This window comes from Sturnira hondurensis, unplaced genomic scaffold (assembly GCF_014824575.4).
Source record: "Sturnira hondurensis isolate 20B ecotype Veracruz unplaced genomic scaffold, ASM1482457v3 Scaffold0007217, whole genome shotgun sequence".
Taxonomy (NCBI): domain Eukaryota; kingdom Metazoa; phylum Chordata; class Mammalia; order Chiroptera; family Phyllostomidae; genus Sturnira; species Sturnira hondurensis.
In genome coordinates this window covers 1,890,267-1,902,361 of record NW_028079848.1, presented here as the reverse complement: position 1 = coordinate 1,902,361, position 12,095 = coordinate 1,890,267, and the positions used below count along the sequence as shown (strand labels likewise).

The window sequence follows — 12,095 nt, the reverse complement described above, 5'->3', positions numbered from 1 at the left end:
GTAAAGACATCAGCTCTGCCGCGTGCCAAATGGCCCCCACTGGGATTCCAGAGCAATCGTTTAAAGGGACAGCTCTGTGATCTTTTAACCACAGCTTCCTTTCACTGCAGACTCCAGCCATCCAGTATTAACTAGCTAATGTCAACACCGCCACGTTATTTGACAGATCATTTAGAAACGTGTACAAATTCCTTAACCACCAGGAGCAACGACCAATTTCTTTTTTTCTATTTTTCCTGGCTAACTATCCACCATGCAAGAAGAAACCAGGGAGTGATTCTGCCAACCCACGGGGAAAAAACGGTGAGGGTGTTCATAAGGCCGGTCACACTCAGACTCATCCCCGGAAGGCTGCACAGTCGTTAGTTAGCATACTGCTTGGAATGCAGTGACAAGGGTTCACCTCTGTCACATGCAGAGCAGGGCTGGCAGGGGGCCACCCCAGGGCGAGCGCGTGGCAGCGTCACAGGAGACGGTGGAGAGCCGTGGTTTTGCTGTCTGCTCTGTTGTTTTCTGTTCTGCTCGTTGCTCGTCCCGAAGTGATGCCCTGGCTGCGGCTCGCAGGCAAGCGCCCCACCGCCACCTCCGCATTCCAGGGCAGGAAGGGGAGCTAAACGGAGGACAAACAGCTCCATTTTAGGGCTATGACCTGAAAATTGCAGAGGTCACTTCTGCTGATATCCCACTGGCCAGGATGTAGCGCATGGCACCATTTAAATGCAAGGAGGGGCTGGGAGATGTAGTCTGTGGAAGGGAGACCCAAAAAAACCCAAGGAGTTCTTCACTGAAAATTTCAGAACAGGAATAAATGGGATGAGGGCGTGAGTACCAGCAGGCTGTCAAACAGACTCGCATATTTCTTCATTTGTGACATGGACAACATTTACTAAATAAACACAAACGTTGTAAAAACCCTGATAAGGCTGGAGCGCAGCTTTGGATCTCTGTCGAGGACAGGATTTTCCAGGACAGGCCATCCCTGAGGCTCTGTGAGCAGCCTGGTCTCAGTTCACGGATGTTAAAATTGAAGAGCAGATCCCTCCCCAGCAGACGAGGAAGGGCCGGGGCAGCCAGTGATCGTTGAGGAGAGGTTTATAGACGTGACCTCATTTACCTCCTCCAGGAAACCCTCTGGGAATCCTACCACTAGTCCCCAAGTGAGAAAACGGAGGCTTGGAGGGGTCCCATCACTAAGCCACGTGTGTCGTCGTATGTGTTCGGGACCTAAGACGCACCTAGGTTTTAGAGGGGGAAATTTTTTGAAGCAAAACATGTGGCGAAATATTTAATAACATAAAGAACATGATATTCCACCAATGTAAATGTAAACAGAACTCAACAGCCGCATTAACAATCATTAGTCCTCCCAAATTTGGGGGGAGGTGCGTCTTACAGGCCGAAAAACGTGGTACGTTGATACGGGCCTCCTCTCTGTTTCCATGGGTAGGGCTGGAGGGGAAATGTGGACATTGACACACACAAAAAAATCACCAAATAGAGGGAAATCACCAGCCACTTCCTGATTTCCCAAGATTCAGTGCAGGGAGAAGGGAAAGGAACTCTCCAGCCCAGAGGGAGGGTTGGGGGTCACCACTGCCCATCACTCCCGGCAGAATTCAGCACCTGCTGGAGGCAAACATGTTCTGGGGGGCCCGTGAGTGTCCCGGAGACCCTGGGTCCCGCTTTGTCAAGCTCAGGGTGTGTGTGAGGGCTGGGGGTGTCCTCTTGGGTTCCATCAGCTGGTCTCAGAGCACAGCCCTGATCTCAGCCCCTGCTGACTCAGGCCGTCCCCCAGAAGCACCACCGGGCCCTCTTTGGGTGGAGCCCTGGGGCTTAATTAAGAGAGCCCGGGGCTCCCGAGACGCAGTAATTCCTCGGGCCTTCCAAAGTGCATCGTGAAGCAGGTCATGAACTGCACGGCAAACACAGCACCGGCAATTACATCCAAACTGGGCTATTATAATCAAACGGTATCGGCCTGCTTTATACTTAATTCCTGAAGCTTCTTACTCGGAACACCAGTCCCGTGCCCAAGCAAAGAAGTTCTCCCCATACAGCGGCTCTCCCTTAGGGAACCCGCGGCTCTTGGAAGGAGACTGTTCTGCAGTGCTGACCAAAAACCAAATTCAAGCTGCCGGAGAAGACATGGGCAGAGCTGACTTCAGGCCTGGTCAGAGTGAATGGCCCCCACCGAGCAGGGACACTCCTATTCCAGCAAGATCCCCCTAATGAAGGTCGGGACAGACATGCCTGTTTTGCACACACTGAGTCCGCACCTTCCCACCAGGGTGGAGCCCGGCGAGCACTTCAATCCTCACTTTCTTTATTATCCTAAAAAGTAAGAAATCCTTTCCTACTGCTGAGGGGAAAGAATGCTGTGTCTGTGTTCGTAAGGGTCCATCGCTGGAAGTTGGGCTCCCACAGCGGCTAATTAGGCAGGAGGTAGGAGCTCAGGCCCCGAAGGCGGAGACCTGATTTCCGGCTGCGTCTGGCCGCAGGTGCGCGGCCCCCAGGCCCCGCGCCTCTCGGTGCGGCCTGCGCCTCTGTCAATCAGAGCTGTTGGCAAGACTCGCGGGGCTGGTTGGGAAGGCTCATTAGTTCAGCGCCTGGTACGGCGTGAACACTCCATACAGGCCACATGTTGTTATAATTGCTAACAAGGGGTGCTGCGAAATAGGACGTCGTAAGCTGTGGATTTTTGTTTTCCTCCTGACTTCCACTCAGGCCCCTAAGCGCAAACTCCATCTGGTGGTTTTACTCTTTTGTTAACTCCGCCAAAAAGTGAAGGAGAGGAATGGACCCTTCGCAGCAAAAAAAATGGCCGACTGAAATAACCCCTTCTCGCCACATCCAGCATGTATGTTCTGTCCTTTTTTTTCTAAGGCAAAGAAAGAAATTGTGTGTCGGAATTGGATAGGGGACATTATCTCGGGGTGGCGAAGGGAGGTCATTGCCAGACCAGTGCTCGAAATGAAAGCCACCTGCTTTCGCCTGGGGAACTCTGGAAAGTAACCCTCTATTTCCCCGGCAAATAGGCAAGGAGAACGATTTCAATCATGGAGAGCATTACAAACCCTTTTTCATGTACTCCGCTTATCTAAATTGGCACCTGCCCCACAGCTCTCAGACCCTGTGAGAGGGACTCGCTCATGCATCCGGCCCTGCCCAATAGCCCGGAGGCGGTGGGGGGCTGGGTGATATTTCTCTTTCCCACCTGCTTCTCTGCCAAACTGAATCAGCATTTCCAGGACCTCGGTGCCTTTCCTTACCTCGGAAAGGTAACACCTTCTAAAGATGGGGCGGCAGCAACCATGAAATGTGAGCCCGTCGGCAGAGAGGTGAAAAGGTGAAGGTTAGAGAATTCGCCTCCAGGGACCTCCTCCAAAAGTTCCGGTGTACACAGCTCTAAACCTAAATCCTTAAATATACCCACGTAGATGAATATGTGCGTGTGCATATGCGCGACATCCCATTACTCACGGGCTTCTCTCCAGAGGGAAAGAACAGCAAATCCCAGCGCATCTGCCGAGTTCCCTAGGCCATAGGCCAGGCTGACGGAGAGCCCCGCCTCGTGGCCCAGGACCAGAAACGGGCGGAGACCGGAGGACACTGGTATCAGCTGAGGGCCCACTATTTCTTCTCTTCCTTATTCAACCTGGGAAGGAGTGAGCAAGGCCCAGACTTCTAAATGTTTGACTGGCCGGGGTTCAGTCCTTGGAGTCCCTGGCTTTCTAGGAAATCTTACCCATGTCTGCAAAGAAAAATACCAAGTCCCAAATTCACATCTTCCACCCCAGACCTCTCTGAGCTCCGACTCCTGGACCTAGACGTCTTCCCCACATCACTCCTTGACTGACCCAAATTTAACGCACCCGCCACCACCCTCCTCTCTTCTCCCCCAGATTTCTGTTCAGCCGATTTTGGTTACAGTTGTCCAATTACTCAGGTCACGGTCATTGGAATCGCCTGTGATATCGCGTTGTCTCGCACCTCACAGGTAAAATCTGTCAACAAATCCTAGCTGCCCTACCTCTGGAGTATTTCCAGAGTCCAGTCCTTTCTCTCCCTGCTACCGGCGAGCGTCCCCGTCAAGCCATCTTCTTCCGGGCGAGCACCACCCACCTCCGGACTTGCGCCTCCCATCTGCTTTCAGGACAGCGGCCCATGTCTGTCCCTGGTTACACTGCAAGTCACACCGTGCCCCTCCTCTGCTGCCCGACGACCTTAGGGTGGCCGAGGCCCGCGGCCATCTAGCTGCCTGCCGCCAGACCCTGACGTCACTGCGCTCGGCCTGCTTCCTATCTTTGTGTCATCTCCCTTCTCTCTGAAACCCACTGAGGCCCCCCTCATTCCCTCCAGGTCTCTGTGGAAGTGACACTTTGTCAGAGAGACTCTGGTGACCACGTTGTGCAAGTTAGTGCCCCCTCCCCAGCCACTGTCTTTCCCCCTCATTCTTCTTTAATAGCTTTTATTCTACTTTCTTCATGGAAATAGGTTTCTTCATAGTTAAATGGATGTGTACGTATATATACTCATTTATTTATTGAATATATATCTTCGTATATATGTACACACACATTTGCAGGAGCTGGCAAACTCTAGCCCAGGATCAAACCTAGCCCTGACCTGTTTTTGTATAGCCATGACCTAAAACTGGTTTCTATGTTAGTACAGGATTATAAAAGGAAAAATAATAAAAAGAAGACCATGCAACAGAAACCGAATGCGGCCTGCAAAGCCGAGGACACTCGGCGTCCAGCCCTTCCCAAGGAAGGTTGCATTATCTTGTCCCACTGCCCGGAGGGGAACACCTCGTTCTCTGTAGTGTCCCCCACACGGGGACAGAGCCTGGTACAGAGGTGATACTGAGTATCTGTGAATGAAGACAATGAGGCTTAGCAAGCCCTGGTGACGTGTCTGGGGTCCCCTAGGAAAGTGGCCGATGAACTAGGATTCAGACCCAGGTTCAACTGCTCCTACAGCTGGAGCCTGAGACGCAGGAGCTGTTGCAGCAACGACTTGAACTTCCTTGCGTTCCACCCAAAGGTTCTGCAGGACACGGTCCCCGACACGCATGGAGAGAGACACAGGGTATTGCAAAAAACCTTCAACACTTGACACTGTACTAACACATCTGACGTCAACCACAGTCCACGTGCTTTCACATACATCATCTCTTCTCGGCTTCACCAACCTTCTGAATAAAGTGAGGCAGATACTGTATTTTCACCGTACGCCCTGCGAAACCGAGAGGCAGAGAGGTTCCGGGAATCGGCTCTCACGAATAGTCAGTGGCAGAAACAGAATAATCCGGATTTGTCACTAAGGGCGTAGAACTTTCCACTCTACCAGCCAACACGTTCCCACAGCAATGTGGATGCATTACCATGGATACAAGGCATTTTAATAGAATGGCGGTCACACCTCGGCACCTCCTCAGAAGCCAGAGGTGCTGCTTGTTATTTGCAGGAGGAAAACCTTCTCCCCTGCAAACAGTCACCTGCCAGTGACCAGAGGTGGCCACAGTCAGAACTTTGAAACCGACGCAATGGGTGGGAGAAGAGTTGAGAGGGCAGATCCGGGGACGTTGGCCATGTGACAATCACGCAGGGCCTTCGAGCTGCGAGGTCCACGACTGTCTCGAAGAAGGAAGCCAAGACAACCAACAAACACCTTCGGCGACACTCTCCACCACAGCTGTCATCGCCAGGCCCAGCTGCCGCTTCTCATCAGCCATCCTCGCAGGCAGCTGACTTGAGAGCTTAAGGGCATTTGGCTGAGAAATGACGAGCGTGTCACAGCTTCCAGGGGCTGGCCCGGCTGCGGGCACAGGTGCCAGTGTCTACGTTTTTACAAAGGACGCCTATGGTGATGCCACACCCGTCAGTGAACTTGAATCTGACACGCAGCTGTACACGGGTCAGGAGAGCCACTCGGGATGTTCGCAGCAGTCCCGTTTCAGATGTCTCTGTCTCGGTGTCCCTGAAGGTTCCCTTACACTTCCTCAGGTCATGTGCACCATTTTTTCCCAGCATTTATCTTTTATCAACGGCAGCAGCTGAGGCCACTGCCCTAGATTCTGCCCACTGCCCCTCTCTTCGCCCCACTCACTGTCACGTGGCCCGACACGTAGGAAACTGTGAATTTAAAACTAAGTGTCATTCTCGGTGCAACGACATGCAGGGTCTTTAAGTGTTAAATAGCTATGATTATTAAATCAAGTTTAATAACTATGATGTTTTACAGTGTTGATTGGGCCCTGGCTGGTGCAGCTCAGTGGATTGAGCACGGGCCTGCAAACCACACGATTCCCAGTCAGGGCACATGCCTGGGTTGCGGGCTGGTTCCCAGCAGGGGACCCACGAGAAGCAACCATAAGTTGATATTTCTCTCCTTCTCTCCTTCTTTTCCCCTCTAAAGATAAATAAATGAAATCTTTAAAAAATAAAAAATAAAGTGTTGATTGGCTAGAAAGAATTATTATCATCATTTTCCCAAATGACTTACATGGAGACTTGGGTAAGGGACATCGGGGAACTACAGATGTGCTGTTCCTGTGGCTTCAACTTTAAACATAAGTCTCCTTCTAAAGGTAATTTCTCCATTTCGTTTGGAAGGAACAGTAGTAACCACAATGAAGAAAATGGGGCAAGGGTCAAATACTTTACCCAAGAATTCCTTTTATTCAAAAAAAATTTTAACCTGAATCGAAAATTGTTCAAAGTCAGGTGCTAGGTACCTTCTACGTACTCAGTGTGATGTGTGGTGCGATGCTACGTTCCCAGAAGGTATAGACATATTCACACACAATCCTCCAAGGAACGTTTAGACGAGGGGAAGATGTATTTGAGAACTCTGCCTTGGCATTGTCTGAAGCAATAAAAAGCGTATCTTTCTGTTGTCAGACTTGAGAGGGAGATCCAAGATCTCGAAAAGGCCGAACTACAAATCTCAACTAATGAGGAAGCGATTTTAAAGAAGCTGAAAGCGATTGAGAGGACGACGGAGGACATAATAAGGGTGAGCATGAGCCAATCTCAGACTCACAATTTCCTCTCAAAGTGGGTCCTCACACAGTATATAACTCTTCAAAGTAGAACCGCATTTAGAATTCATTTTTTCAACTGTATTGACATAAAGAATTCTTTTTTCCTATAGTCTGTGAAGGTGGAAAAGGAAGAGACGACCAGAGGTATGTTTTTGAGCACTCTATGTTTAATGAAGATATTTTTTGATTAGCCCACTGAAATTTTTCCATTGTTATCGATCTATCCTAGATGTAATCTGAATTAATATTAATTTTACAGAGTCGATTGAAGACATCTACGCTAACATCCCCGACCTTCCAAAATCCTACGTGCCTTCCAGACTGAGGAAGGAAAGAAATGATGGGACAGAAGACGATGAACAAGATAGAAAAGGTACGTGCAGGATCCGTCTCCAAAGGCAGGGTCTCAAAGTCAGACTGTACCGTGACCCGTATCGGCAACTTGCTACGACATCCTGAGCTTCCTGGGTAAGCAGTCCAGTTTGCGAACTTCCCGGAGGTGTGTGAGCCACCGGCAGAGGTGCGGGTGACCTCCGTGCCGTGAAAACTTAGAGGGACTTTCCTCTGCGGTTTCACCAGGTTGCTGGGCTACCTGCGCAGCAAGGGGACAACTTAATGACACATGCGCCCGGTGCTGGGCCTTTACCGGCAGTGAGGCGTACACCTCCCTACCCAGAGGGGAGACCTGACTCCTCCTGCTGAGTCGTGTAAAAGAGTGGAAATCTGTCTCATCGGGTTTATTCATGACAAAGAGTGTATCTTTGGGTCTGCAGTGGAACCGTCCACTTCTCTTCCCCAGTCCCCCCCATTTCCCACTGATTTCACGCATCCTGACCTAAAAACCCACGTCATTGCAGCATTGGTCACTACGTAGTTAACAAATAGAATCAGAAATTAAAACCGAGACATCTCCAGTGTAAACCATCAAAGGGGAACTTAACATAAAAAAATAGCCCTGGCTGGTGTGGTTCAGTGAATGAGCACCAGCCTCCGAATCAAAGGGTCACCAGTTCGATTCCCAGTCAGGGCACATGCCTGGGTTGCTGGCCAGGTCCCCAGTAGGGGGTGCATTAGAGACACCCACACGTTGATGTTTCTCCCCTCTTTCTCCCTCCCTTCCCCTCTCTCTAAAAATAAATAAATAACATCTTTTTTATTCTTCCAGATTTTAGTTATTTATCTTTAGAGGGGAAAGGAAGGAGAGAGAGAAATATCAATGTATGGTTGCCTCTGGTGTGTCCCCTGCCGGGAACTGGCCCGCAACCCAGGCATGGCCCTGACTGGGAATTGAACTGCGATCGAATAAATAACATCTTTAAAAAATATTTTTAAAAAATAAACCCCGTGAAAACAGGCTAGTTTACAAGAGTGAAAGTTAACCGAAATCAAAGATCAAATTTGTCTCTCAACAGCTTTGTACGCCATGGAAATCAAAGTCGAAAAGGACCTGAAGACCGGAGAAAGCACGGTCCTGTCATCCATACCCCTCCCGTCTGACGACTTCCGAGGCGCAGGCGTCAAAGTCTACGACGACGGGCAGAAGTCAGTGTACGCAGTGAGTGCCAACCCCCAGGCCAAGGTCAACGGCACCGACGGCCTGGCCCCTGTGGAGGTGGAGGAGCTCCTGAGACAGGCCTCGGAGAGGAACTCCAAATGCCCAACCGAATACCACGAGCCCGTCTACGCCAATCCGTTCTGCAGGCCTACAACTCCACAGCGAGAGCAGGCAAGCCCTGGACCAAACTTGCAAGACAGGATCAAGACTAAAGTGGACAGACTGGGAAGCGAGAGGAGCGTGTCCCTGCACCACGTGGACAACGGGCTTTCTGAGGAGGGAGGTCACGGCTGGAATCAGGACAGTCCCGCCCGGCCAATCCCTCACCCCCGATCGCTGTCTCAGCGAGGCCAGGAGATGCCTCACACTCTCCAGAAGAGGCTGGTGACTCCTCGGGAAGAGTCGGACGGGATGCGGGACACAGGCACACCCTCTCCGAAGGCGAGGCTGAGTCCCAGGGGGTCAGAACACCAGGGCCCCTCGCCAGCTTGCCAGGGGTACGAGGAAGACGTCAGATACAATATCGTCCATTCCCTGCCTCCGGACATGGACGGGGCAGAGCCCGTGACGATGATTTTCATGGGGTACCAGCAGGCCGAAGACGATGAAGAAGAAAAGGGGCTTCTGACGGGGTACGACGGGATCATCCACGCTGAGCTGGTTGTGATCGACGAGGAGGAGGAGGAGGAGGAGGTGGAGGAAAAGAAACCACCCCCCCACCCCACCACCCCCGACAGCCAGGGCAACCAGCCCGCCAAACCAACACCACTTCCCAGGAAGAGACCAGACGCCAACCCTCGTGTGAACGCGCACCACCCACCTCCCCACGAGAACTCCATTTCCCTGCGAGAGCAAGAAGAAAGCTTGGGCACCGCTGCCCACAGGTCTCTGCAGGCCGTCCCAGGTGCTGGGGATGGAACAGAGGACCCGTCCCTGACAGGTAATAAAAATGACAAGGCTTGCCGCTGCTGTCGAGTCATGTGACCGCCTTGCCTTTGGGTTGTCCACCAACCCTCCTGCTTTCAGTGTTTCTGGCTGCCCCGTAGACTAATGCACACACTGAGATTTATCGTTCATGCTGGTTCATTGCCACCGTGAATGATTCAGTCAATTCAAACCATAAGCAAAAATTATTTTCTTAATTGTTGCCTTATGTGGATATTGCATTGACTGACACTGGTAGCGTGACATTTGTCTTCTAACATGATGACGTGCTGTGTCTGAAAGTATGTGGATCACTAATAAGTTGGATCACGAGAATCGTATTTTACCTCCAGAACTGGATGCTGGCCTCTCTGTGACCTAAACTTCCTACACACGCTAACAAATTGCCTTACTTTTGCAAGGAAGAACAAGACACAAATCTTATTTTCAGTGTAATATTTCATTACTCGGCTATATCTTGTTTTTCTCTACTTGCATAGTTTTATTATTTCGTTTATTTTTCTATAGTTTAAAATAGAATGTCAATTTACCTATCAAACAGTATCTATAAGATTTTATTTTGCATAGTCTTCCTGAACCCAGCAAGCTTATATTTTCTATTTTCTATATATCGGTGTTTCTCATTCTCTATAAAGTTTATAGCCATCTATCTTTCTTAGCATTGAATGGAAAATAACACTTTTTTCTACAAAAGTGATCATTCTTCCATTTTGCATTCCTTGTTAGTAATGGAATAGTATATTCCAGTCTATTAGGTAGTCTTATTTAGATAAGACTCTGACCTGCCAGCTGTGATAGGTGTACTTTTAAGACATAGTCACAATACCCAGACATCCCACAATATGAAAGGGACAGTCATTTTAAATGTCTCTGACAGAGGAATTCTCATGGAAAAGCAATGACTTGCGTCCCGGCTGGTCGAGCAAGCAGAACTAGCTTGCACACAGAAGTGTATTGCTCCTGTACCGCCCAGGAGGGTGCCGCTCTGCACCCACAAAACCTGGTTTCTGCTTGCCGAAATTACAATGCAATGGGTCCGTTCCCATCTTTTGTGCAGTTAAATGAGGCTTACGGACTGTGAATTTAATTTTCGGAAGAATCTCTAGCCTCCGGGTGAGCGGACACTTACGTCGTGTCCCAACACCGAGCTGAATGGCATGTCCCCTACAAGGAACCGGCTGAGACTAAACATCCCCTTCTGCTTTGAGAATGAGCTTTGTTTGCTGAGCAAACGTCGCGCCTTAAATTCAGAAGACTGCGGGGAGCACCCTGTGGGAGGCCGAGAGCGGTGACAGTGCCCCACCCTGTGGATCGTGGACGTGGGCGGCAGCTCCTCCCGCACACCCTGGTCCCCTCACCCCCCACCCCCACCCAGGTCAACACGCTGACCTCACAGGAAAAGGCAGGAAGTGAGTAACGTTTCCAGAAAACACTAATTATGCCACCGAATGGAAATAATGAAAACAGGAAGACGTCTTCCAGGCGAAGTAACAATACAAGGTTCTGCGCTACCACACAAGGCGTCTCATAAACAGAAAGCTCCAAATTCCTTCCCTGTGCCCCTGACGTCGTTGTGTGTTGCTGTTCTCTAGGTCCGTGCGTGGATTACAGAGCTGACATGTTTGCAGTGGCTTGAGAAAGCGCCTCCTATTGGCACATGCCCTCGTGGGCACACCCGTAGGTAGCAACATACAGCCACCTATGCCCCCCGATTTCACAAGCACCAAGTAGAGTAAGCTTCTCCCCCCAAGCCCCCCAAAATGATATTGTTAGTACTTAAACATCCGCCACTTCGGTCGATTCCTTTACTTACAGAATAGGTCCCCTGCTGAATCTAAATACTTCCGGAAGGGGTAATTGTTCAGAACTGGTTTCCTCTGGAGGTGAATGTTGTTGTGGAAGCTGCAGCTAATGGCAGCTCTGAACTTGCCAAAGAGCGTGAAAGAGGAAGAAAGATGGAAAAGGTGGAGGTTGGGGAACCTACAGGCAGTATTTTTCAGTCCAAACTTTGAATAGAGTGGGCCACGACAAGAACATTTAGGCAAAGCTGTGTCTACCTGCTAATGGAAACACAGAGAGTCGTGATCCAGGGCACAATTCAGTGCCAGGCACTCCCCACCGTGAATGGCCCTGCCAAGCTTTTACTGGGACTTCTGGACTACCCAGCCGGCCCCCAGCTAGACGGCGGGCCCTCTCACCCACTCATTCTGGTACTTCTTCAGCTCCGTTCTCCCTTCTTTGAGGCGCCAGTGGCATGTCAGGAGGAAAAGGCGGGGACCCTCAGCTCCAGGGCAGTCACAGGCTGTTGGTGCCAATATTGCCGACCTTGGCAGCCCTAGGAGCCAGGAGATTCTGAGGGGGAGGGGGCACGCCTTCCTCCTCCGAGTTCCAGCAGCCGGACCAGGAACCTGACCACTGTGGGGAGGACAGGTAGAAAGCAGAGAAGAGCAGGAAGGAGAAGCACACGGAGAGCCCACAGCCCAGGTGTGCAGGCGCAGCCCCTCGGAGCCTCCCCATTGCTCTGGCCCCAAGCCTGTCCTTGACAGT

At 50.7% G+C, this 12,095-nt stretch overlaps 1 protein-coding gene across 1 annotated transcript in view; it reads left to right on the top strand.

Moving 5' to 3' along the window:
* PALMD (palmdelphin) overlaps positions 1–12,095 on the top strand; it is a 46,189-nt gene that overhangs the window by 32,181 nt on the left and 1,913 nt on the right. The window contains exons 4-7 of the mRNA XM_037051352.1: positions 6,906–7,020; positions 7,159–7,192; positions 7,308–7,421; positions 8,461–9,543. Coding sequence (XP_036907247.1) covers positions 6,906–7,020; positions 7,159–7,192; positions 7,308–7,421; positions 8,461–9,543 — 1,346 coding nt within the window. The remainder of the gene's footprint in view (positions 1–6,905; positions 7,021–7,158; positions 7,193–7,307; positions 7,422–8,460; positions 9,544–12,095) is intronic.